Source organism: Ambystoma mexicanum, chromosome 2p, assembly GCF_040938575.1.
Source record: "Ambystoma mexicanum isolate Mex_15411 chromosome 2p, UKY_AmexF1_1, whole genome shotgun sequence".
NCBI lineage: Eukaryota > Metazoa > Chordata > Amphibia > Caudata > Ambystomatidae > Ambystoma > Ambystoma mexicanum.
In genome coordinates, this window is record NC_090923.1 from 951,167,258 (window position 1) to 951,193,322 (window position 26,065).

Genomic DNA, 26,065 nt, shown 5'->3' on the forward strand with positions numbered 1-26,065 from the left:
GGGACAAGAGGGTGGATGTCGGGGGACTCCTGCACTGTCAAAACTGGCAACCGGCAAACTTTACTTTCAGTGGCTGTTTCGCATTTCAGCTCCATGTGGTACAGCAAATGGCAATAAGCGCGGTACTTGGCTGTCAAGGTGGACTTTCCTCACATCTGAGGTCCCGCACTTGAATGAGTGGGGTCAGGCTTGGTCAGTCCTGCTTCATGGGAGTTCGGAGGATCTACCAAAAGCTTTAGGCCATCTTACAAGCAATGCACACAATCTGGCGTCCCTCTCCCTGGCTCTATGGTTTCCTGCAGCAACTCTGAGGAAATTCAACCAGCTTCGAGATGGGTGTCCAGGTGGCTTACTTGGGAGTCGATTGGTCCCACCAACTCAAAGGGAGAAGACTTCTTTCCAGGGCTTCTCTGTCGATACTAATTTGGAGTTTCAGCACAGCAGCAAGGCTTCACTGAGCAAACCAACGGTCCAGGAGCTGCAGCAGGCGTCCTCTTCAAGCTCTTCTTCGGTTCCTCCGTCCAGTGGTCGACTTAGCCTTCCAAGCCAAAAGACTTGCCTTTTATTCAGTTCTCTCCCATTTATTCCAGCCTAGCTGTCACTCACCCAGAAGGGTGGCTGTCCTTGCCGGACAGTGAGCCAGCCGATCACCACAGAGTGCATTTGGGCCTCATAGGACACTAAGCACAGGGAGTTTCGGACACCTCCCTCACTTCCTGCCTACCCAGACATTCTGGAGCTAGAGGCGGGTTTCACTCCTGAAGCCTGCCAAAGGCGAATGAACAAAGAGACCAGACCTGGTTTGGTGCGCAGATAAAAACTCGAAGGACCTTTCCACAAAGAAATGGTGGACCATTTTAACAAAGGAGGGTCAGCGCCATTTTGAAAAACATGGCTTCCGTGATTTAATGTTACCGGAGCTGCGAACAGTTCGCGGTCGGGGTAAATCATGGTAGTTCGTTGTAAAACCATTTCCACCAGCTATTCTGAGAGGAAAGGGTAACATATAAATGCTACATGAGTAACTAGACACAGGGGATACTAAGTAATCCCTGCAGCACTCTATTGATGGGGTGTGCTGGGTCCAGTATTTTACAGGAATAAGTTAAGTCAATTTCACTCCACTGCTCTGGAAAACAGTAGTTGATCCCAGAGAAGGTATTTAAACCTTCGGAAATCTGGAAGACTTCCCTGTGGCACTGCACTGAAGGTGTTTTGTGACACAATTGTAAAAGATGATGCATATGGAGTTGGTTAGACCACATAACCAAAAAGAAACACGGTGTATACAATCACCTTAAAATACATGAGAGAGTGGGAAAAAGGGTCACACTCTCTCCAGGTTAAACAAATCAAGTCCTCAAAATCCAGCGAAGTTGCTGGGGATCTCTAAGGTGGAGGGAATTAACACATTTTTGAGAATTCTCCCTGATACCAGCGACGCTTCTGGCACGGTAGCCCAAAACGGGGCTGGCCAGTCCACCGGGTGGCCCAGTGACCCTTCCAAATGCTCCAGGCTGCAGGACTGTGAGAATGTGTTGAGACTGGCTGGTTACACCAGTGCGCAAAGGGTCAAAGCACCAGCAAGTGTCTTCTGAGATCAGGTAGTCCAGCAGGGCTTCACCAGGACAGCATCAAGTATGGTCACCAGGCCTCTTCAGAATTCGTTCATCAGTCTTCCTTAGTGTGCACAGCTACACAGGACACTTGGCTCCTCTTGTGATCTGATGGAATGGCTGCAGGACTCTTATCGTAAATTCAGGTGAGTGATCAAACTCAGCCCTCCAATGGAAAGGATCTGCAACACACATGCGCACCAGCAGTGATCTAATCCTGGACCATTGTGGGGCTGGCTCATGCATGCACACTAGACACAGTGACACCAGTTTGTGGATTGGGACCAGACCGTTGCAATCCACTTCCTCTGCCCATACAGACATGGCATGCACTAGCCCGCGAAAAACGGCAGCTTTCCTGGGTAAATGCTTGACCATGAAAGGGAATTCCTGACCTGAGAAGGCAGGAAATAGGCCAAATAACAAAATGGCAAAAGAAAAAGCAAAAAATCTCATGACGCAGCAATCTTGGGCCACTAGCCACTGTTTATTTTATTTATTGGATATTTGTAATGCGCCTATACAACAGTGTTTCAAGGCGCCACAAGGCAAAAAGGAGGAGTGGGGGGGGAACAAGGGAGAAAGTTAACAATAGTGGCCCTACTAGGCCTTGTGACATTTGGATTGTGCAAGTGCAGTAACAAGAAGTGCAACCCTGCGGGGTGGGGGGGGAATGCCGGTCTGCAAAGGGCTAGTGTGGGAAGGGAAGAGCAGGGCAAAGATGAGAGAGTGCAAGTGAAAAGGAGGGGAGATGGAAGAGGGCCACAGTGGCTAGGGGATGCCAGGTGGGCAAGTGCCAGGGAATGCAAGGGATGAGGGTCCACATGCCAATTGCGCAGAAGGGGGGGGGACTGGGCGGGGGACCTGGTGCCCTGTAGCACTCAGAGGGAACCAGGCAGCCAGTCACTACGGTAGACTGGGGAGTAGGATGAGAAAAGGAGGGTCTTGAAGTGCTTCCGGAACTTAAGGAGATCCGGCTCAAGCCTGAGAGGGGCAGGGAGACCATTCCAGAGGGAGGCTCCTGCAGAGGAGAGATATCTACCCCCCACTTTGTGGGGGGTAAATCTGCTAATGTGCTAATCTGCAAATGTGCTAACTGAAAATATAGCAAAAATTGTAAAAATGTACCCGCTGCCACCAGCTTCTCTTTAGGTACATTTAAAAGTAACCAAAAATCTCTTTGGTACAAGTGTAGAGTGATGCAAAAGTATCCCAATTGCACTGCATTGGAAGATGCAGTGTGCAATATGAAAAAGTTACCCAAAAAGGTAACAAGTCAAAAAACAAAAGGGATACATTGTTTCCCAGTACTGACAGTCTGAATGAGTAGTCTGTTTCCCCGTAGCACATTAGCAAAAGGCCAGTGAAGTGAAGCGAAAGACTTTCTTTATCTGCAGAAAGTCAGGACAAGGTGTAAAACAAAAGCAAAAAGTTTGGGGTCCATAGAATACGGAGGAACAGTTGCCTAAAAGAGAAACATTTCTAACACGCAGCATCAGAGCAAAGAAGGACAAAGCCGGTGAACAGGACAATTTTGTCCCCGAAAGGAGCGACCGCTTCCCCATACGACTGGTCCTGCGAGTAGAAAGGTAGGCAGACCGCAGCGTGGAGAGAGAGGAGGACGGCTAAACTCTGTTTAACCCCAAAAGAGAACCTAAACGCTAAGCAAGTGTAACAAATACAGAGGTGGGCCAGTGGAACTAAAAGCACAGAGAAACTGAAAGAAAAACCCAAAGAGGAGGAGTGTGGGGGAGAATATAAGGTCCAAGAGGGGGCTAACGGAAACCAAAGAGTAAGCAAACCGCCCCAAAGGGCTGAACCCAAAGCATATACTCTAGTATTGGTAGCCGAAAGCCTAAAAGAAGTAGAAACAACCACAAGGATTGCCGCTGAAAGATACATTCCCCGAGAAGGAAACTTTAACCCAAGACATCTGACATCTGAGCCCAGTCTGGGTTACACCCCACAGCCACACACTGGGTGGAGAAATGTAAGCAATTATATGAAGCAGACTCACTCAGTCCACGAGGACCACCGACAAGTAAAGCCTATCTTATAGCCAATCATCCTGCAAGGGTGGACCAAGAACAGGGGAAGGAAAGTTGAAAGTGTCAAATTAAATTAACTAGTGATTTGTTGGAACTGTACAAGAAAGCTGAAGCTTAGTAGGCATACGGGGGCATTATTTTCTTTTGAATGTTGTGGGAAAATTCAGGAACACTAGGTTTGTTTTAACTGTATCCAAAGCCAAGAACCTGAGAGTACGAGAGAGCCGTTTGGGGAGGGAGTCGCGCACCAACAAGCAGAAGCCAAAAAAGGGGCTAGTTCTCTCGGCCAAGTTTGCCTTTTTTGTCTTTCTGTAATGTAGTGGTAGGGCCAGTTAAATAAGGCTATCTTTGGAAGGAAGACTAGTTGTGTGTGTATGACATCCTGACGAGCATTGTTTGTTGTTTTGTAGAACAGGGAACCTCTACCATGTAGATAGGGCCAGGTGAGGATTTTCTTTAAGTTTAATGAAATCAAGTATTGAACCACACATGTCCAGTTGTCTACCTCCTATCTCTGACCTACCATAGTATGCTATTTTCTTTAATAATTAGCATTTTCATTCTGAAGAGAAACTAGCTGTGCAGTCTTTCAGGCTAGAAAAGTAGACTTGTACTATTAATACCAACAAAAAGAAATATTGACTTCAATTCAAACCAATATGTTCTTTGCGATGAGGTGTAAAAACCGTTAAGTGTAAATGTTGAGTATTTCCATCCTGAGGAGCCAATGTACACCACAATGTCTTGGCAAATGAAGGCATGCTTGCTAATTCACAATGGATTTGTAATAATCATATGGAGTAGAAGTCACAAAGCAATTCATTAACAGATGTTAATATTATCTAATCCGACAACACCAATTTAATTGAATTTGGAAAGCCGAGAAACTAAATCAAAATGTAATTTTTTTAACTAATCTCAATCGGGTTACATATAGAGCTCATCGGCTGATTCATTAGCCTCCTGACCTTTCGGACATGTTGGTGTTGAGGCATTTATTCTATGCAACATGCTTTACCTAGAGTACACTGTTTTTCATCTGAGTTGTTAAGTAATGAACCACATTTGTGTTAGTGGCAAATCATCACTTGGTAGGTATTGGGGACTATGGGCCTAGTAATGACTTTCAATGTTCTTTGCATCTCCTTCAGGTCAGCAGACATGTGGCGCCTTGGATGCCTCATCTGGGAGGTGTTTAATGGATCTCTTCCTCGCCCATCATCACTGCGGTCACTAGGAAAGGTATCCATGCTTTCTTGTTTTATAGTTCATTCTTTAGTGCAGTCTATTTAGTGAATAATCCCTTTTTAAACCAATTCTTGCTAAGGGTTCTATAGCCAGCCTTCTCCAGTATGAATAACTGATCTAGGGTTCTTGCTGTAGACACTGTGTGTGGCCTACCGGTTCCTTTGGCTGAGTCATGGGAAGAGAGATTATACTGAAAGCATTGAGGATTGCCTCAAAATGGCCTCAAATTCCTTCAAGTTTGTTTTTCAGACCAAATGAAGACCTTGTTTTATAAATAACCCTGGTGGTTTGAGTCAGTAAAGTACTCCCTTTAAAGGTTTTGCTTTTTCTTTGAACTGTATGTAGTGCATGATCCCTTCTACAATAGGCTTTTAACTCTAAACGGGACAATTAATTGATTCCTGTTTACCAGCTTTTGTTTTGGGCTTTATGGTCTATACGATTTCTGCCGTTTCCTCGTTTTTTTTTATAGCCTAGTTGCAACCCTATTTCCCAATAGTATCTCTTAGTATGGGAAGCTTAGGGCAAGTATAGCAGTGCACCTGTCTAAACTCCTATTAAGCACTTCAACAGTTCATTATATCCAATTGATTCAATTTGTTGAGCTCCTGTTTGGGAGGTTTTTGCACAGCTCTCTGCTGAGGGCTGTGTAACCACCTATCCTAACAGTTCAATAGTGTGTCACTCAAAAGAAAAGATTAGACACTCCAGTTTAGGAAGGAGGAAGACTAGCATGGATGTACAATTCATTCTAATAGACACCTGTTAAGCAATAATTGATGTAGTAGTCCTGGGGGAGACTACACAACACTTGTCCTCTTGTTATTAGGTAACCCACCTTTTGTTATAGGCCTGTACTACACAAGTTGGTAGTGTATCTGAGCAGCCAGTCTTATCTCAAGAGTAGTCAATGTGAGCTATAGAGCTGTAGCAATGGAATCCACAAATACAAGTAGCCAAGTAACACTTCCACTCAAGGTTTTCGTTAGAAGTAATTATTTTATTTAACAGTAGTTTTCAAATGAGCATTCTTTAAAAGGGCAATATAGGTAACAATCGAATATACTTTCAAATACTTTTCCAGAATCAACACAAAGCTAGTAGATACTCTTTAGAGATGCTTTTTACACACTTCTGCACCCCGAGTAGACTTCACTAACTAGGACAGTTATATATAACTAGTACACTTTGTAGATTCTGAGGTTTGCAGAAAGGGAAGGAAAAAGGTTAAACGGGTTCTCAGAGCATGTGAGCACTTAAATCTTCCAAGGAAGTCTAGACAACCTTTCCCAGCAATAATAGTTAAAAACCAAGTTATCACCTCTGAGGGACAGTAAATATCAAAGTCAAATGGACTAGAAGAGTCTGCAGGGAGCCAGGACAGCCAAAGTCAATTGGAGCACAGTCTATGGAGCTGAGGCACTTCTTAGAAAGAAAGTCTTGCACAAAGTTAAAAATCACTGTATGGTCACAAGCTGTTAAACTTGTGAAGGGTAGAGCTGAAATCAACTCTAGCGAAGTAGCTACTGCAAGTCCCAACTGAGAAGAGCAAAGCAATATACACTGAGGTAAGGTCCCCAAATCAGAAGAGTACCTTTGGTTAGAAGAGGAGTGGTCCAGCTGGCTTCTGTCTGGTTGAAGCAATGTTGATCCTGGGTCCCAGTCGTGGGGACAAGAGGGAGGACATCTGGAGAACCCCTGCGGCGGCAATTCAGATGTCGGCAGCTACAGGCTCTTTTCTGATCAGCAGCACTTCGCGGTGTCATCGCTCGGTCGCTCGGTAAACATCATCACTGTGGATCTTGGACACCGGTTGGGCTTCCTTCACTCTGAGTCCTGCAGTCTGGTGAGGGGACTCAAGCTCTGGTCGTCCTGCTTCTGGAGGGTTCTGGGGAGACTCCTGGAGCTTCTGGCCGGATTGCAGACGTTGCACTCGACTACGGATTTCTCGACCCCTGGCAATCAGTTCTTGCAGCAGCATAGAAGTACAGGCAGTCGGGGAAGATGGTCCAGTGGAGTTCATCTCGGGGTTAGTTGGTCTCACTAACCCAAGGGAAGAAGTCGTCCCTTCAGGAGCTACATTTGTCGATCAGAAAAGTTTCAGCACAGCAGCAGGGCTTCACCGTGCAATTCAAAGGTCCAGGAGGATTCAGCAAGCTTTGTTCATGGTTTCTTAGTTGGGTTGTTCTTCCCAGTGGTTGACTCTGTCTTCAGTCCCAAAACCCTCACTTTTTAAGCAGGTTTCTCCCATTCATGCACAGCCTAGCGGTCACTCAACCAGCAGGGTGACTGTCCTGAAAGGACAGCCAACCAGCCAATCAGGACTGGGTGCATTCAGGCATTCCTAAATACAAAGGACAGGGGAGTTTCGGGCACCTCCCTCACTTCCTGCTCTTCCAGACACACTGGAGCCAGAGGCGGGTTTCAGTACTAAAGCCCGCCAAAGGCAAAACGAACAAAGGTCTCAAACCTGGCTTGGTGCGCAGAGTAAAACCCAAGAAAGACCTCACAACTGGAAAACGTCGAAAAAAGATCAGGCCGTTTTGACAAAATGGTCACCCATGTGTGCTATTCTGCAGCTGAGGATTCAGTCTGCGGTAAAAAGCACAATGGTGGGAAAATTAAACCACTGCCACCATCCATTTAAAGTACTGACGGTAACACAAAAAATGTTACACGAGTAGGTAGGATAAGGGGTTACTAATTAACACCCCAGCACTCCACATAAAATGGTGTGTGCTGGACCTACAAAGAGAAAAGGTAAGTAAAGTCAATTTCACTTTACTATTCTATGGAACAGTAGTTCATACGAGAAAAGGTATTTAAACCTTATGAGAAATCTGAAGGTGCTGTGTGTCACCATACAAAAAGTAGATGCCTATGGCGTTTGTCAGACTCCAAAAACAAAGGAAACCTATAATCCCAATCAGGTCAAAACACATGAGGGAGTGAGCAAAAGGGCTCACTCACTCAAGGGTTAACATGAAAAAGTACTAAAGTCCAGCAAAAGAGCTTGGGGTCTCTAATGTTGAAGGGAATTGGCACAGAAATAGGAATTCTCCCTAACACCACAAAAGAATACACCACACTGCTGTACTGGAAAAAGGCAGTTTATTTCTATGGTCCCGCATAACATTTATGATGGTGGGCTGGGGATAGCAAGTATTCAGTTTACACAGGAAAAGTAATTGGAGTTCAGACCAAACTCGCCTTTTCCCCTAAACTGTAAGCTCTGTACCTAGTGGTAGATCATATACATATGATTTCCAGAGGTAAGTTAAGAAAAGAGCCTAGACAAGATACCAAGTATTAATTACCGGTGAGAATCAAGGGTATCACATGGGGCTTAGTCATGTTTTTCCTGCTACACTGTAAAGTTTTATACACCGATACATAAGCATATAAAACATTTATAGCACTTTGATGTAGTAAACCGGGGAACACCATGTATATCGTAGCTAGGAGGGCTACCAAAGTCCTGGATTTAATTTAGTTGGGGCATATTACACACCATTGAGGGAAACAGAAACAGTAACATATCACAATGAAACATTGTTTATCCTTCGACCAGAGTGTAATGCAGATATTTTAAAAATATCCAACAAATGGGGGACTAATCAGGGACAGTCTCTAAAAATCCAGGGCTTAGTAGGGAACCCAAGGGACCCTTGAAAAATACCACAGTCACTTAAAGTTGAAGAAGGTGCCTTTATAGGAGGTATGTAGGCTGAGTTGTGGTTATTATGAGAATCCAGGTAAGTCCCAGTTCCTTTCCACAGGTACCCAGAAGAAAGCTTTTGACCCCTAGGGACACCAGTAGAGTGTAGGCATGTGACATCACTTTTCTTGCACTTCATTTCCCCACGTGAATATGTACTGAGTGATATATTATCATTGATGCTTTCTCATTAATAGAGACGCATAATTTTTAAACAAAATAAGAATACATTCATGTTTGATAGTGGTCTGCACATATTGTTTTTGATTGGTTTGTGTGATTGGTGTGACTGGACTGCCAGTTGACCCTCCATGATGAGAAGGCTACCATCACCATGCTGACAAACTCGGCTGACACCCCCCCCTCTCCCCCCCTCCAGGAGACGATGCAGGTGGGAGACGGCAAATAACACCATGGTTAGGCCACGGAAAACATACAACCCTACTGGCGAAAGACAAAGAAGCAAGTCCTGCAAGGCCCATCTTAGTGTTGGAGAGCTGCAACTGCAGGAGAAGGCCTTTTGTCTCACAAGTTAGAATATGCAAAGTCCAGAGTCTGACGACTGGTGCAGCAAGTTAGCATAGACAGGAGCTGGTCGTTCATAGGGCAGTACCCTGAACACTTCTGAATCCTCAAACAGGGGTTGAGACTGGTTGTTCTCACCGGCCTGGGGTTTGAAGCACTGATGAAGACCTTTAGGTGATCAGACAAAGAAGCAGGGCTTCACTGGAAATTAGCTGAAGTCCATGCTGGTTGGCTGCAGCGACAATCCATGGGTCTTCAGTAGGATGCTTCTCTTTGAAGGAGTCTCGGCTCCAGCAACGCTCTGTCAAAATGGTTGCAGGAATCCTCTTCTAATCCTAAATTCAGCCAGTGTCCACCAATAGCAAGGATCATAGCAAGGATCTGCACCATTCAAACTGGCAGGAGCTGTTAATCTGTCCAACCTCTGGCCGTCACATCTGCCCAGCAGCAGAAACACTTTGGGCATGATGTGGACTAGGCCAGGCAGTCCCTGTCCCAATATCCAGCCACAAAACGCCATGTGAGCACAGGAAGAACGCCAAAGAACAAGATGGCCAAATGACAATGCGAAATCTCATGGCACAGCTATTTGGGGGATCATGGTACTCTAAAAGACATTGTGCAGTAAAATGCAAAAATATCCACTGCTACCAGCCCATTACAACCCATTATGCAAGTAACTTAAAGAAAAAGGGAAACCAAGTACCCCTGCCGCACCTCACTGTGAGTTGATGTGTATAGTTTAAACACAGAAGGAATTTCGATAGTGATTGTGACTGATTGGTGCCCCTAGAACAGATGAACTAAGCAAGGTAAGTAAAATAAAAAGGCTTTACTTACCTTCGAAAGCTAAAATGGATTCAAAGCAGCAGCATAAGGTTGGGGGGATTCCATAGATGTCTTTAGAGAGAAAAAAGCAAAAATTAAATCTTTCCCAACACCTTTCAAAAATCCAGCCAAAATTTGTTCAGGAATAGGGTTTCCCGTATGTGTCTTCACTCACAGAGGCTAGCTTCTGGCAGCTTACCAATCTCTTTAGAGCATTTAAAACAAAGGTTTTGGCAGCCAGCCAAAACTAAATATTAGTTGGCCCAGCCTACACCCTAAAACCAATATAGGGTGATCTATTCACCCTTCAGCGCAAAGGGCTTTGGAGCCTTATGGCCACTCCTGGACCATATACCCATAAGGAGTACAATAACGTTTTTAGTTGCGTTTTTAGTTGCAGGGGGACTTCAGCAGAAGTCCCTTTGACCATACAAATAAATCAGACCGCCCCCCCACCTCCCAAAAGGAGAAAAATAAAACTTAGAAGTGGTCTCATAAGAATACAATGAGACTGCAGAACCCCCAAAAATGTAATTCTGTCCTAACAGCTCTTTCCACATTGTTGTTGTAAGATCGGTTGCAAACAAATGGGCATGTGTTCATACAGAAATTTCAGTTTGGGTACGATTAACATAGTCAAAGAAGTTAAAGTTGAAATCAATCAGAAGTTGTGCTCAGTAATGAGTCTTGGAAGATGAGAAATGTTTTTTGAGGCAAGACTCTGATTTTAGATAAGAGCTTGTTATGCTTCCTTGGGGCTGGATATCCGCAGTCTAAGGCCCAAGAATGCAACATTTGGCTTTCCAGATGTTTTGGACATCGACCCTGTGACAGAGTGCCATCTGTGTGGGCACAATAGCCTGAGCTTTTTTGATTTTTCGTAATAAAATGATGCAGGGAGATCGGTCTCTAAAAGTAATTGGACTCCCTTTCATAAGGTATCGGGTAATGTCCCCTTTCATAAGGTATCGGGTAATGTCCCCATACATATTGTCCCCATACATAATGTTGCCGGGAAAAGCATTGGCGACATTATATATGGTGACATTATGTATAGGGGCGGGTTGCAGGGATGGCCCCTGCTTCCGTTTAAAAAAACAAAAAAAACATAGGTTGCAGGGGTGTCCCTCGCATCTTCAATGTAATAATGTATCTGCAAAAAACTGCAACTTTTTTGTCAGGAGAAAATTATGCGGGGACATTATTACATGGAACCTTTCATATTTGTTAAGGCAATGTGGCGTTATAAAACATACCTCAAACCAAGTCCTGCCCCAGGTATGCAATGTGAGGGTTTGGCAGGGGAGGAGGGAGACGGGGGTCTCTGGTGCCTGAAACAATCCCACCCCCTTGTGCCAGTTATGCCTTTCGATACAGTCGCTGGCCACAGTTCTCTATTTATATTTTCATACATCTCCCACAATGCAACAGCAAGCGGCCTGGAACACCCGGAAGCCACGAAATACAGCAATGCCAGCAGACTGTGAAATGAGACCGCCACCACCAATCCGCATTCCAACACATCAGAGAAGCAAACTTCTCGCTCTCCAGACTGAATGAAAAGTGAACTTTCAGCCTGCAGCATGGAAGAGAAACCTCAAACTGCTTGTAAAACCGTATTGGAAAAGGCGGAGGGGCTTAGAGGGTTTTTAAAAGCCTCACAGCTGTGCAGCTCTCCTCCTGGGGAAAAGGCAGGCACTGATTAGTGCAGGGAATAAGCTGAGCTTTGCAACCAATGGTGATGTGAGACAGTCCCTGCATACAGAGCCCTGCATTATAAAAGCAGACCGCAGCATAGACAGATTGTGGGTTGTATGGGTGAGATTGCAAGTGGAGTTGGAGAGAGGCTAAGAGATCAGGTGGAGGAAGGATGGCAGAGCAGAGTTTTGGCGAGGCAGAATTTGAGAACGTGAGGTATTTGAGAGAGAGTGATCTAAGTGGTGTGCAGTGTATTGTAGTGCAGGAAGTGGGGGGGGCTTTCCCGGTCTCACCTTCTAAGGCGAGACTGAGAAAGATTGACTAGTTGGGAGATAGTAGGTTAGTGACTGCAGTAGTTAGTGTGCAAGGGAGTGATCATTAGGAGAGAGTGAGGCTAGAAGAGAGGGATGAAGAAGTAGGGTGTAAGGAGCAGGGTGTATTTTATAAAAGTGGGGAGTGGGTGTAGTGAAGGGGATATCAGGTCAACATGTCCCTGAGTTTCGTGAATAGAAGAGCAGTGGAAAAGGTAGTAGCAGGACAGTAGTAGAGACATTGATTGTGGTAGTTAGAGCGATAGTGGTAATAGAGGAAGTAGTTGTGATAGGATTAGAGCATGAAGACTTGCAGTAGTGTGGAAAATGTAGAGAAAAGAGGAGAGATTGATGGGGAGAAAAGGTACTGATATTCAAGAGTTGTCGGGAAGAGAAGGTAAGCGGAATTGGTTGGACGGAGGAGTAGAGTAGTAAAGAGGACAGTAGTGATGAGATCAGGAGGCTCACATACACCACCCTCTAGAACTAATACTGGTGGGGTAGTGCTAGGTAGGAAGTCTCTGAGGGAGATATACAGCCAGCGTCTCATGGAATCCACCTTAAATATAAGGAAGCTACAGACAGTAGGTGTCACTAATGCCCCTTATGGACGCCTGGGTTAGGGGGAAACAGGTGGGAATTGAGGCCCTAGAACAACTTCCCAAACCCCTTCTTAGTGAAAATTCTCAGAAATGTGATAAATTCCTTCTACCATAGAGACCCCCAGCCTTTAGGCCTTTTAATTTCTGACCTGAAGAGAGTGAGAACCTTTTTCCCACTCATGTATTTTTCTGTGATTTGGACTCTGTGTTTCTTTTGTTTTTGCAGTTTGACAAACTCCATAGGCATCATGTTTACATTGCGACACAAAGCACCTTCAGTGCAGTGACACAGGGAAGTCTCTTAGATTTCCCAAAGGTTTAAGTACCTTCTCTTGGTGAAACTACTGTTTCCAAGAGCAGTGAAGTGAAATTGACTTTACTTAAATGTTGTAACTTTCTAAACCCAGCACACAATCTTACCATAGGGTGCTGGAGGTGTTACTCAGTATTCCCTGTGTCTAGTTTCTCATGTAGCATTTTTATGTTACTCTTTCAACAATTAATGGCTGGTGGCAGTGGTTTACTTTTTACTACTGTTGTGTGTTTTTATTGCGGGCTGCGTTTGCAGCTGCAGTAAGGCACCCAAGGGTGCCCATTTTGTCAAAATTGCCCCAGTCTTGTTTTTTCGCCATTTCTTGCTGGAAAGGTCCTTCTTGAGATTTACTGTATTAGGGAGAATTCTCAGAAATGTGCTGGGTCCTCTCTACCTTAGGGACCCCCAGCTCTTTCGCTGTACTCTAGGACTTTAATGCCTGGAGAGAGAGACCCTTTTTTTCCCCACTCTCGCATGTATTTTAAATTTTGTGATTTTGAACTCCGTTTCTTTTGGTTGTGGAGTCTGACAAACTCCATAGGCATCATCTTTTACATTGTCACCCAGCACCTTCAGTGCAGTGACTCAGGGAGGTCTTCGAGATTTCCCAAAGGTTTAAATACCTTCTCTTGGATAAACTACTGTTTCCAAGAGCAGTGAAGGGAAATTGACTTTACTTTCAGTTGTAACTTGCTAGATTGTACACTATCATACAATAGGGTGCTGGAGGGGTTACTTAGTATCCCCTTTGTCTAGCTTTCATGTAACATTTTTGTGTTACCCTTTTCTCAATGAATGGTGGCAGTGATTTACTTTTAACTACTGTGGTGTGCATTTACCGCGGGCTGCAGCTGCAGTAAAGCACCAAAGGGTGCCATTTTTGTCAAAATGGCCCCGGTCGTCTTTTTTCGCAGTTTTGTTTTTGGAAAGGTCTTTCTTGAGATTTACTGTGCGCGCCAAACCAGGTTTGGTCCCTTTGTTCGTTTTGTCATAGGCGGGATTCACAAGTGAAGCCTGGCGGGGGCAGGAAGCGAGGGAGGTGCCCATAACTCCCTGTGCTTAGTCTCCTAGGAGACAGGAATGTACTCTTGTGTGATTGGCCGGCGGCTGTCCGGCAAGGACAGCCACCCTGCTGGGTGACTGACAGCTAGGCTGGAATGAATGGGAGAAACCTGCATAAAAGGCAAGGCTTTTTGGCATGGAAGGCAGAGTCAACCACTGGACGAAGAAAAACTTGAAGAAGACGCCTGCTGCAACTCCTGGACCGCTGGTTTGCCCGGTGAAGCCCTGCTGCTGTGCTGAAACTCCAAATTCGTATCGACAGAGAAGCCCCTGCAAGGAGGACTTCTCCCCTTGAGTTGGTGGGACCAATCAACTCCAAAGTAAGCCACCTGGACATCCTCTCGGAGCTGGTTGAAATTCCACTGCAGTTGCTGCTGGAACCGAATAGCCAGGGAGAGGAACACCAGATTGTGTGTGTTGCTTTTAAGCTGGCCAAGAGCTCCAGGAAGATCCTCCAGACTCCCAAGAGGCAGGACTGACCAAGCCTGAGCCACCTCAACAGAGTGCTGGACCCCAGATGCAAGGAAAGCCCATGTCGACAGCCAGGAACCGCGGTATTGCTATTTGCGGTAGACGCGATGAGCTGAAACACCGAAGTGCCACTTTTTTCAAGATTGCTGGTTGCGGTCGGTGACCGTCCCATTGCAGTGCAGGAGTCCCCAGGCGTCCTCCCTCTTGTCCCCACGACTGAGGCCCAGGAACACCAGGGTCTGCAGAGCTGCACAGGATCTGAAGATCTGAAGTCATCTGCTGCCCTTTTTCTTCAACCTAAAGGTACTGTACAGTCTAAGAGAACTTACCTCTTGTTGTGTAACTGCACTTGTTCTCCGTTGGTGAGACCTGTTGTGGTTTACTTCACAAATCTAAACAGCTTGTGGCCCTGCTTTGAATTCTTCTTTTGTACAAAGACTTCTAAAACATTGTGCAGGACTTTTACTTACTTGCAAGAAGTGCTTCAGCTCACCCAGACTTTTACCCAGTTGACTTTGGCCTAGCCTGGCTCCCTGAATGGCTCTTCTTCCCTCTGACATTGTGTTTTGTCCTCCTTCCAGGAAGGGGTTAACTAACTTTGCATTGGAGGTTCCTAAAAGTACTTACCTGCTTCAGAATATTTGTGTGATCTCTTGTTCTGTTCTAATAACCTTTTTCTTTGCCATACTCTTAAGTCTGATTCTAAATGCAAACAGTGGTATATTAATGTCCAGTGTCCTAGTTACTAAAGTCACCGGAGGGTGTAGGAAGTGTCTGTGTGCCATCCCAAAATAGTACTTACTGGTTTAGAAATATTAGGAGTGTGGATTTTGGAGTGTATTTGTGTGTTACTATTATATTGTCCCCTTCTGAAGAAGGCTTACTCTAACTAACTGTTAAATGAATTAATAATCTGTGAGCTGTTCTATGTTTTCGTGATTTGTTTCGATAAAAAAGTTCTATTTTTGTCAAATAGAGACTGTGTGCTCTTTCGCTGCTTCGTCCGACAAGCAAGGGTCCATTTATCTGTGAATTTCAATGCCCCCTCAAGGGCAAGAATTGTCAAAGTTTCATCGAAGATTCCAGAAGGCCATTGGATGTATTCCACACTCCGGACCATGTTGGAAGAGAAGAGAGACGGGAGTTCCCCTTTCAAGCCCTGCTCCAGCTGCGTACTGGGGAATGTGTTTGTAGAGGACAAACTCCTCCAGTGCCTCTACTATCTCCACCCGGATCACAGAGAATTGGATTGTGAAATCTGCCTTGGGTTCTCCAAGCGAACCGTGAAGGATCGTCCCGCTACAAATCCATTTCCGTCTGGGTCACCATGCAAAATCCTGAGAAGTCAAAGGCATATGAAAAGGCAGCCAACCTGCCCCAAAAGGCCCAAGCGGTCTAGGTGACGACGATCGAGTTGGTGGCGACCGCCCTCCTGAAGGCCAAGGCTGCTGACCCAGTCAAGGTAGCCCTGACAATGTCCAGAGTGTGCCTACCACTGAGACGGGAGGCATCGTCCAAGCCGGTGGAGAGGACACCAGAGAAGAGGTTGCCATCCCTAAGCCTGTACCCAACCCCTCAGGATGCAAAAAACAGGGGGGGTGGGGGCTTCAACCGTACTCCAGGGCATGTATATATTTCTTCCTTGCTCGGGCGAGGGGGATCAAGCGTCCGTACACAGTCCAGGACGATGTGGGGGATGAAGATGCCAGCAGCGGAAACGCTGAGGGGGGATGATGGCGATGCAGATGGTGGAAATGCTGATGAAAGTGCAGGGCCCAGTAGGCCTACCTCCCCAACCTCGCCGAGGGATGTGTCGCTGGACATTCGGTCGACCCTACACACCCTGGTGTTGGACATTCAGAAAAGAATGCTGACGACACCACCAGCCCCAACCACGGTGGCCCCAGATCAGCCTCCGGTGAAAAAGAGGAATCAACACCCTATGCCGCTGCATCAACCTCTGCACGTGCCCTACCCCCCAGGGACATGGGGACTGACACGGACGACGACATGGCCACGGTATGCGGTTCACTGGAGCCAAGGGCTTCTCCCCCGGATGAGGCGGGGTTGTTCCATGCCATGGTCGCCAGAGCGTCTGGACTCTTCCAACTGACGCCAGAAGAGACCAAGAAGGAAGGTTTCCTATACCAACGGTGCGAGGCAAAGAGGAAGACCATCTTAGCGGTGCCTCACCTGGATGACGTTTGGGAGGAGGACCTAGCTTTGATGAGAAATCCGGCCAAGAGGGATAGGCTGGAGAAAAAGGTACGGGGTGCCAAAATCCTCACCCAAGTACCTAGGTTCGCAGCCTTCCCCGGACTCGGTGGTTTCGGCGGCAGCGAGAAAGAAGTCATCTAACCCCTTGTCTTCATCCTCCGTTCCTCCGGATAGCAAGGGAATACGTTAGATGCCATGGGAAGAAAAGTGATAGACTCCGAAGCATCAACAGTGAAAGCGGCCAAGGCTCTTGCAATCCTGGCCAGGTACGACAGGGAGCTGTGGTATAAAATAGCCCCCTCTGCTGGAGTTCCTTCCAGACAACAAGCGGGTCGAGGCATTGCCCCTCCTCCAGGACGTGTGGGGTTGGCATGGAACCATGTCATCACATTGGCCCTGGATGTCGCAGACACAGGGTTCCGACAGATGGGGAACGGTGTCTGCCTCCGTTGGCGTGGCTGGTTGAAAGCCACCAACTTCATTCAGGAGGTCCAGACGGGAGTGCTGGACATGTCCTTCGGCAGGGATAACCTCTTTGGGAAGGCCGTCTGTTAAAGAGAATTCTCATAAATGTGCTAATTCCCTTCACCCTAGAAACCCCCAGCAACTTTGCTGGATTTTGCTGACTTGATTTTTTTACCTGGAGAGAGTGTGACCCTTTTTCCCACGCTCTATGTTTTGAAATGTGTTTTACACTTTTGTTTTCTTTGGTTATGGAGTCTAACCAACTCCATAGGCATCATCTTTTCATTTGTGTCACACAGCACCCTGAGTGCAGTGGCACAGGGAAACCTTTTCAGGCTCTCCCAAAGTTTAAATACCTTCTCTGGGATAAACTACTGTTTCCCAGAGTAAGTGAAGTGAAATTGACTTTACTAGTCTTTTTAAATTCCTAGACCCAGCACACAGCCCATCTTACAATAGAGTGCTGGAGGGGTTAATTAATCACACAGGTGTCTAGATACTCATGTAGCAGTCAAATGCTACCCTTTCCTCTCAGAATGGCTGGTGGCAGTGGTTTTACAACGAACTACAATGATTTTTACGAACACCGGCAGCGTTAAATCGCGGGAGATGTGTTTTTTCAAGATGGCCTCCTTTGTTTAAACAGGCCACCATTTCTTTTTGAAAGGTCCTTCTAGGGTTTGTCTCTGCGCACCAAACTAAGTTTGGTCCCTTTGTTCCTTCGCCTTTGGTAGGCTTCAGGAGTGAAGACTGCCTCTGGTGCCAGAGTGTCTGGGGTGGCCAGGAAGTGAGGGAGGTGCCTGAAAACTCCCTGTGCTTAGTCTCCTAGGAGACCCAAATGCACTCTTTGGTGATTGGCTGGCTGACTGTCCGGCAAGGACAGCCACCCTGCTGGGTGAGTGACAGCTAGGCTGGAATGAATGGGAGAGAACTGAATAAAAGGCAAGTCTATTGGCTTGGAAGGCAGAGTCGACCACTGGAACGAAAGAACCGAAGACGAGCTGGAAGAGGACGGCTGCTGCAACTCCTGGACCGTTGGTCTGCCCGGTGAAGCCCTGCTGCAGGTCCGAATTGCCAAGTTCATCTCGACAGAGAAGCCCTGCAAGGACGACTTCTCCCTTTTGAGTTGGTGGGACCAATCTACTCTACACTAAGCCACCTAGATACCAATCTCGGAGCTGGTTGTATTTTCCTCAGAGTGCTGCAGGAAAACCTAATGACGAGGGAGAGGGACACCAGCTTGTGTGCTTGACTACAGCTACCGGAATTGAAGATTTACCAGTTGCCAGCTTTTTGACCAGTCTCGGTGCAGGAGTCCCCCGACGTCCTCCCTCTTGTCCCCACGACTGAGGCCCAGGAACAGCGAGATCTGCAGGAACAGAGGGCATCAGCTGCATCTTTTTCTTCATTTGTAGAGGTACTTTTAAATCAGACTGAGAGTACTTACCTCTCACTGTGAAAGTGCTTGCAACTTTCCCAACTCGCAGGCCTAATCAACTTGTGACCCAACATATGATTCTACTTGCAACAAACTATTCCCAAGAACGTTTGCAGAGACTTTTCGGTTTATCTACCAGAACTGCTTTATCCTTTCCAAGACTTTAGCCCATTGACTTGGACCTATCCTATCCTATTGAATTGAATTGACTCTTCTGGTGAACTCTAAATATTTGCACTGTATAAGAATAACCTTTCATGTTCTAATAATCTTTGCCTTTGCTTCTCTTGAAAAGTATTTCTGAAATAGTGTTGAAGTGTATTTGTGTGTGATATATAATTGTCTCCTTCTTATGAATGTTTTATAACTGACAGATAAATTAATAAGTATTTATCAAAGAAACCTTGAATGTAAGAGTTTATTTGAACACTTGTGATTGTATTGTAGACCTCTGTGTAACATCATTACTGCTCACACTCCCTTCTTAAGATAAGCCTGGTTGCTGAGCCAAAACTGTGTAGTACAGACTTATACCAAAGGTTGGTTTTGCTTACACCTGTAGTCCTAGTTGTGTGTAGTGGTCCCAAAGGGTACTGCATACAAACTTTACCTAACACCGTTAACGAGTTGTTGCAGGCCATTAAGAATGACACGGAGATGGCCCGTGCCCTAGGCACTCTTCAACAACACTGCCCTTCCTTTTTGCCTCCAGCGGGAAGTCCGGCAGATCGTCGAAAGGTTTCGGCGGAGGGTCCTCTTCGTACCGTCAACCCTCCTGGTCCATGACCCAGGAGGCCTGCAGAGGCTGGTACAAGGCTTTCGGTGGATGTGGTCAACGTTGTCGATCCCAGGGCGGCACGTAGGCCCCAAAGCAAGATTAAACCGGCCAGGACATCTGGCCCCCACCCATGCACCCCGGTGGGAGGCCAGCTGGCAGGCTTCGCCAGCGAGTGGAAGAAGAGCTCTACCGACCGATGGGAGCTGGACGCTCTTCCCGACTGACACACTCTAGAGTTCCTGCATAAGTGGACCTCTGATGGCCCGGCAGGAGCTCATCCCTCAGCTCCTGCATGAAGTACGGGCCATGATAAGAAAAGGAGCGATAGATAAGCTACACCGGGGCTCCTGAGTCTACTCCAGATACTTCTTGGTAAGGAAGAAGACATGGGGCTGGCGGTCCATTCTAGATCTGCGACGTCTCAACAAAAAATTCAGGGCGGTTACGTTGCAGCACATGCCCGGTGTTAGGCAAGAATTGATGTAGTAACCCTGTGGGACACTACACAAACCTTGTCCTCTTGATATTAGGTAACCCACCTATTGGTATGGATCTGTACTACACAAGTTGGTTGTGTGACTGAGCAGCCAGACTCTTCTCAGGAGGGGTAAATGTGAGCTGTAGCATTGAAATTCACCAATACAAGTATCCAAATACCACTTACACTCAGGGTTTCCTAGTAAAACAATTATTTATTTATTTAATGGTCTGTTTTAATGAGCATTCTTTAAAAAGGGCAATGTGCAACAATAAAAATACTTTCACAGAATCAAGGTCCAGCAAGTATATACTCGTTAGAGATGCTTCATACACACTTCCTACACCCTTAGGTGACTTCACTAACTAGGACGGTAATGGCATTTATATATCACTTGTGCACTTTGTTAATTCTGAGGTTGGTAGCAAAGGAAAGGGTTAAGGAAGTAAAAAGATTAAACAGGTTCTCGGGTATGTGAGCATTTTAAATCTTTCAATGAAGTCTAGATAAAAACATTTCCCAGCAATATTAGTTAATATATTAGTTTTAAAAAAGTGTCACCTATGAGGGACAGTAAGAATCAAAGGCGATGGGATAGAAGAGTCTGCACGGAGCCAGGACAGCCAAAGTCAATTGGAGCAAAGTCTATGGAGTTGAGGCACTTATTAGATAGTACAAGTCTTGCACAAACTTAGAGAGTTTGTTGAAGAAAAATCACTGTAGATCACAAGCTGTTATTCTTGTGAAAGTTAGAGCTACAGTCAACTCTAGAAAAGCAGCTAATGCAAGTCTCAACTGAGAAAAGAAAGCACCGCCAATGAGGTAAGTACCCCAAAGTCAGAACAGTACCTTTTGGTTAGAAGAAGAGGATCTAGTTGGCTTAAGTCTGGTTGCAGTGATGCAGATCCTGGGTTCCTGGGCCTCAGTCGTGGGGACAAGAGGGAGGACGTCTGGCGGGCTCCTGCACAGCAATTCAAAGGTTGGCGGCAGCTACAGGCGTTTTTCGTATCAGCGGCACTTTGCGGTTTTAGCGCTCGGTAAACAGCACCACTGCGGATCTTGGACACCGGTTGAGCTTCCTTCACTCCTTGAGTCCAGCACTCTGGTGTGGTGACTCGAGCTTGGGTCGTCCTGCTTCGGGAGGGTCCTCTGGAGACGCCTGGATCTTTTGGCCGGCTTACAGATGTTGCACTCGACTGCGGATTTCTCGACCCCTGGCACTTGGTTCGAGCAGCAGCCAAGAAGTACAGCCAGTTGGGGAAGGTCTTCCAGCAAAGTTTATCTCAGTGTTAGTTGGTTTCACTAACCCAAGGGAAGAAGTCGTCCTTTCTAGAGCTTCTCTCTTGGATCAGAAAAAGGAGTTTCAGCACAGCAGCAGGGCTTCACTGGGAGTTCAACAGTCCATGGTGATGCAGCAAGCTTTGTTCACGGTTTCTTCATCAGTGTGTTCTTCCCAGTGGTCGACTCTGCCTTCAGTGCAAGAACCCTCGCCTTTTAAGCGGGTTTCTCCCATTCAGGCACAGGCTAGCTGTCACTCACACAGCAGGGTGGCTGTCCTGCAACAGCCAGCCAGCTAGCCAGCCAATCAGGACTGGGTGCATTCAGGTAACCAAAGAGACAGGACAGGGGAGTTTTGGGCACCTCCCTCACTTCCTGCCCTTCCAGGCACACTGGAACCAGGGTTTAAACCTGGTTTGGCACACAGAAATTGGCGAAAAAAGAAGAGCGGGCCGTTTTGACACAATGGTCACCCATGCGTGCTATACTGCAGCTGAGGATTCAGCCTGCGGTAGAAAAGCACAATGGTAGGAAAATTAAACCACTGCTACCAGCCATTTAACGTTGTGAGGGTAACATATACAAAGGTTACATGAGTAAGTAGGAAAAGGGGCTACTAGGTAATCCCTCCCCACCCCCAGCACTCCACATAAGATGGGGTGTGCCTGACCTACAAAGAGAAAAGTTAAGTAAAGTCAATTTCACTTTACTATTCTTGGGAACATTAGTACTCATAAGAAAAGGTATTTAAACCTTATGAGAAATCTAAAGGATTTCTCTGTGACACTGCACTGAAGTTGCTGTGTGTCACCATATAAAAAGCAGAGGCCTATGGAGTTTGTCAGACTCCAAAAACAAAGGAAACAGATGATCCAAATCAGATCAAAATACACGAGAGGGTGAGAAAAAAAGGCTCACCCTCTCAGGGTGAAAATGAAAAGGTCCTAAAGTCCAGCAAAAGAGCTGGGGGTTCCCTAAGGTTGAAGGGAATTAGCTGAGAAATGAGAATTCTCCCAAACACTCGGCCAACTGGAGGAAGGAGATTTGTTGACGTTGCTGGATCTGGTGGAAGCATAATTCTACGCCCCTTTTACAAGAAGCATCGAAAGTCCCTGCACTTTGTCATACAGGGAAGACGCTACCAATTCACGGCCCTCCCCTTCGGACTGAAGTAAGCACCCAGGGTTTTTATGTAGTGCCTGGCACCAGTGGCGGCCCATCTGCGTCTACAGGGGATAGACATGTACCCTTACTGCGACGACTGGCTCATCCGGGCCGAGTCAAGGGAAGTAGCCATCGAACACACAGAGAGGACCGTCCGGCTGCTGACTGATCTGGGGTTCTCTGTCAACTATCCAAAGTCCTGCTTGATACCATCGCGGAACGCGCTGTTCCTGGGGGCCAGGCTCAACGCGTTCTCCTTTCTGGCGGCTCCCTCCAAAGAGAGGATAGCGGCCCTGCTGGGCAAGGTGCAATGGCTGTTGGCACTGAAGAGCACCTCGGTGTGGCCCATCAAGTCGCTGCTCAGCATGATGTAGTCTTGCATCTACCTGATCCGGCTCTGCAGGTTGCGATTGCGACCCCTTCAGGAGTTCCTGGACGCTTGCTGGATCCAGATATCCAGAAGCTTTGCAGACAAGATTATCTCAACTTCCTCTGGTTCAGTTCCTCTGTGAGTGGCTTGAATGAGCATCTCCTCGCCAATGTGGCCTGAGACAGGTCGACATACAGCTGTACTTCACACCCTCTCACTCGAATATTCCCCTTCATCCTAGCCGCCCCTATGAGCTGTGCTTTATCCTAGTAGTTGTGCATCTTCACTAGTATATCCCTGTGTCTCGCACCTGGTTCCATCCTCCGACTGCCGGTATCGGTAAAAATTACCGGAAATAAAGTTCGACCTATACAAAAAGGTCGTAAATGCATGACACCAAAGGTTTGAACACCAAAAGTGGCATGCATTTAAAAAAAGAAACACTGCGGGGGCCGTGGGGGTGTCCTCCGCAACACCCACTCACCATACTATAAAGTGTGGTGAGTGGGTGTTGCGGGGGACACCCCTGCAGCACACCCAAAAAAGAAAAAAAACAAAAAACGGTGGCTGCGGGTTTGTCCCCCACAACACCCCGATCACTACACTGTACAGTATAGTGAGCGGCGTGTTAAGGAGGTCACCCCTGCAGCACTCCCGAGAAAAAAAACAAAAAACATAAAATAAAAAAATACAAAATAATGGGGGCTACAGAGGTGTCCCCCCACAACACCCTGCTCACTATTCTAGACAGTATAGTGAGCGGGGGTTGCAGGGGGAAACCCCTGCTGCAGCCTGCAAAAATAAAAAGAAAAGAAAGGACCCTGCAGCGCTGGTTCCCGTTCACAAAAGTGAAAGGGAACTGGCGCAGTGTAAGTAGGGTGTGCGCGGGGGTGTGGGTTTTGTAGTGTTTTTAATAATATGTTTGCATGGGAAATGTACAAACATTTTGTGTTCGTGCATTTCCCATGCAAACTTTTCTGTCGCGGTAAAAGAAGCCGCGGTCGGATCACACAGATCCCTCTACTAGGTTCTCGAACAGTTCCCGGATGCAGGCTTCCAAATCGGTGCCCTCCACTCCCTCCCCCAGGTCTTTAATCCAGACTTTCCGTATGCTCGCTCCTTCTGCCTTGACTGTCTAAGTGAGCTCGCCTTTGAATTTTGCCAATGCCTCCAGCAGATCCTCTTTGGTGAGTGTCATATCCCCACCGTTCTGACCTGTCAAGTTACCAAAGGGGAGCTTTGTTTGTATGTGTCCCTTGTGGCGTCCTTCCTGTTCCAGTTTCCCGGATTAGTATTCCTTTTTTTGGGTCCCATCGATTTCCTACTCTTCCATTCCTGTGGATGTCTCTGCACGTTGGGCCCCTGAAGCCTCCGGGTCTCTGTGATGCCCTCCCTCAGCTTGGCTTATGCCCCACACGTGCCTGCTATTGGCCAGTCAGCTGTCCTGCTTCCTGCCGTTCTTGTCTCCGTAATTCCCTCTACCTCTTTTTTCAGTAAATTATCTCCTTTCTTACTCTTTCTGGGGGTGCTCCTATGATAATTCCAGGCTCTCTCCCTTTGTTGCACCTTGATCTTGCTCCTTTATTATTATTTTATTATAGGCCAAGCCCTCTGCTTCCCCTTTAGTGCTGTGATGTCCTTACTCCTTCTCTCTACTTCCCCCTTAGCTCCTGGTGACTCTGGCCTTCCAGGTTCCCTCAACTGCTGTTAGGCAAGATTGTATGCAGCATCCCGTGGGAGACTGCACCTGCCTTGTCCTCTTGGCAATAGCTATCCCAACCTTTGGTATAAGCATGTACTACACAAGTTAGTAGAGTGACAGAGCAGCCAAGCTTATCTCAAGAGGGGTCAATGTGAGCTGTAGGGTATTAACCTAGAGATCCACAGTGACAAGTATCCAAATAAACACTTACACTCAAGGTTTCTCAATTAAGGTTTCTTGATTAAACAATTATTTATTAATTTAACAGTCAGTTGAATAAGCCTTCTTTAGAAGGGGGCAAAATATGTAACACAAAAATATACTTCAAAATACACACTCTGTTTCTGTAAATCAGTAGATACCCATTTGGGATGGCACACAGACACTTCCTTCGCCCTGAGGTGACTTAAATAACTATAACACTGTGGACATTGATATATCACTGGTACATTTAGAGCAATACTGAGTTTGGTATCAAGGAAAAGGTTTTGGGAATAAAACAATGGTTAACAAATATTCTGTACGCTTTGAACGCCCAATGCAAAGTAAATTAACCCTTTCCTGGAGGAAAGGTAAAGCACAAAGTCAGAGGTAAGAAGAGTTTCAGGGAGCCAGGCTAGCCAATGTTAATTGAGCAAAAGTCTAGGTGAGCTGAAGCACTTCTTGCAGGTAAGTAAAGTCGTGCACAGTGTTTTAGAAGTCTTTGTAGAAATAAAGAATCACTGTATGGCCACAAGCTGGGAGTCTTGTGAGGGTCAAAGCTGCAAGCAACTCTGAAAGAGCAACCAAGACAAGTCTCAACTGAGAACAATTAAGGCTACACAACAAGAGGTAAGTCCCCTTAGTTTTACAGTACCTTTGGTTAGAAGAAATGGTTCCAGCTGGCTTATGTTCCTGTGTAGGTCTGCAGATCCTGTCGTTCTTGGGCCTCAGTCGTGGGGACAAGAGGGAGGACATCTGGGGACTCCTGCACTACAATGGGAAGGTCGGTGGCAGCAAAGGGCAAACTTCAATTCAGTGGCACTATGCGCTGTGATGTTGCAAATGCATTGGATGGACATGGCCTCCCTGTCCTTGTCCTGTAGTCCGTTTTCATGTATGTTCTGTATTGTTTTCAGCCCAGGAGTCCATGTGGGACTCCTGGCAGTGCAGCTCTTCCTCTTTTTGGTTTGGTTATACAGACCCTTGGGATACCCTTATGGCACCCATGGGTGGGGATACAACCCTGTACTCCTAGTATGTTTTTGGGCACCTGTGTGTGGCCCACAGAGCAGGGTATGGGCTGGTGGCAGCTCCATGCTGAATGAGACTGGTGCTCTGAGTATCCTCCATTTTGGGATACCCAGCCCTGCCATTGGAATCAGTTGATTAGATGGGAGACAAGATGGCCCCTTGCTTTCTGTTGCCTGTTACCTTGTTTTTCCCAAAGTCCTGGTAAGCCCGGACTCTGTCCCTTCCCCCTGACTGGCTGTTGGGTGGAAGTTCCATATATGGTATTGTGGGGAAGTCCAGGCCAGACTAGCTGCAGCCTTCCCAGTGACTGTATGTTGTGGGTACACCCTTGAGGTGGGCCCTGGGTGAATGGAGTGTCTGACCAATATGCACTTCTTGTTATGGGTGTCTGGTTTCTGGTATGTGACACAAAGACTGAGACAGCAATGCCCGAAACTGGTATGAATGCAGTGTGGAGTGCTGAATGGCTGGGTACTTGTCCCAATACAAATTTCTTGTTGAT

General features: G+C 46.6%; 1 protein-coding gene across 3 annotated transcripts in view; it reads left to right on the forward strand.

Moving 5' to 3' along the window:
- The window catches only part of SCYL1 (SCY1 like pseudokinase 1), an 846,426-nt gene that overhangs the window by 192,861 nt on the left and 627,500 nt on the right, over positions 1 to 26,065 (forward strand). For all 3 annotated transcript variants that reach the window (XM_069644735.1, XM_069644736.1, XM_069644734.1), the window contains exon 5: positions 4,816 to 4,906. In XM_069644735.1, coding sequence (XP_069500836.1) covers positions 4,816 to 4,906 — 91 coding nt within the window. The remainder of the gene's footprint in view (positions 1 to 4,815; positions 4,907 to 26,065) is intronic.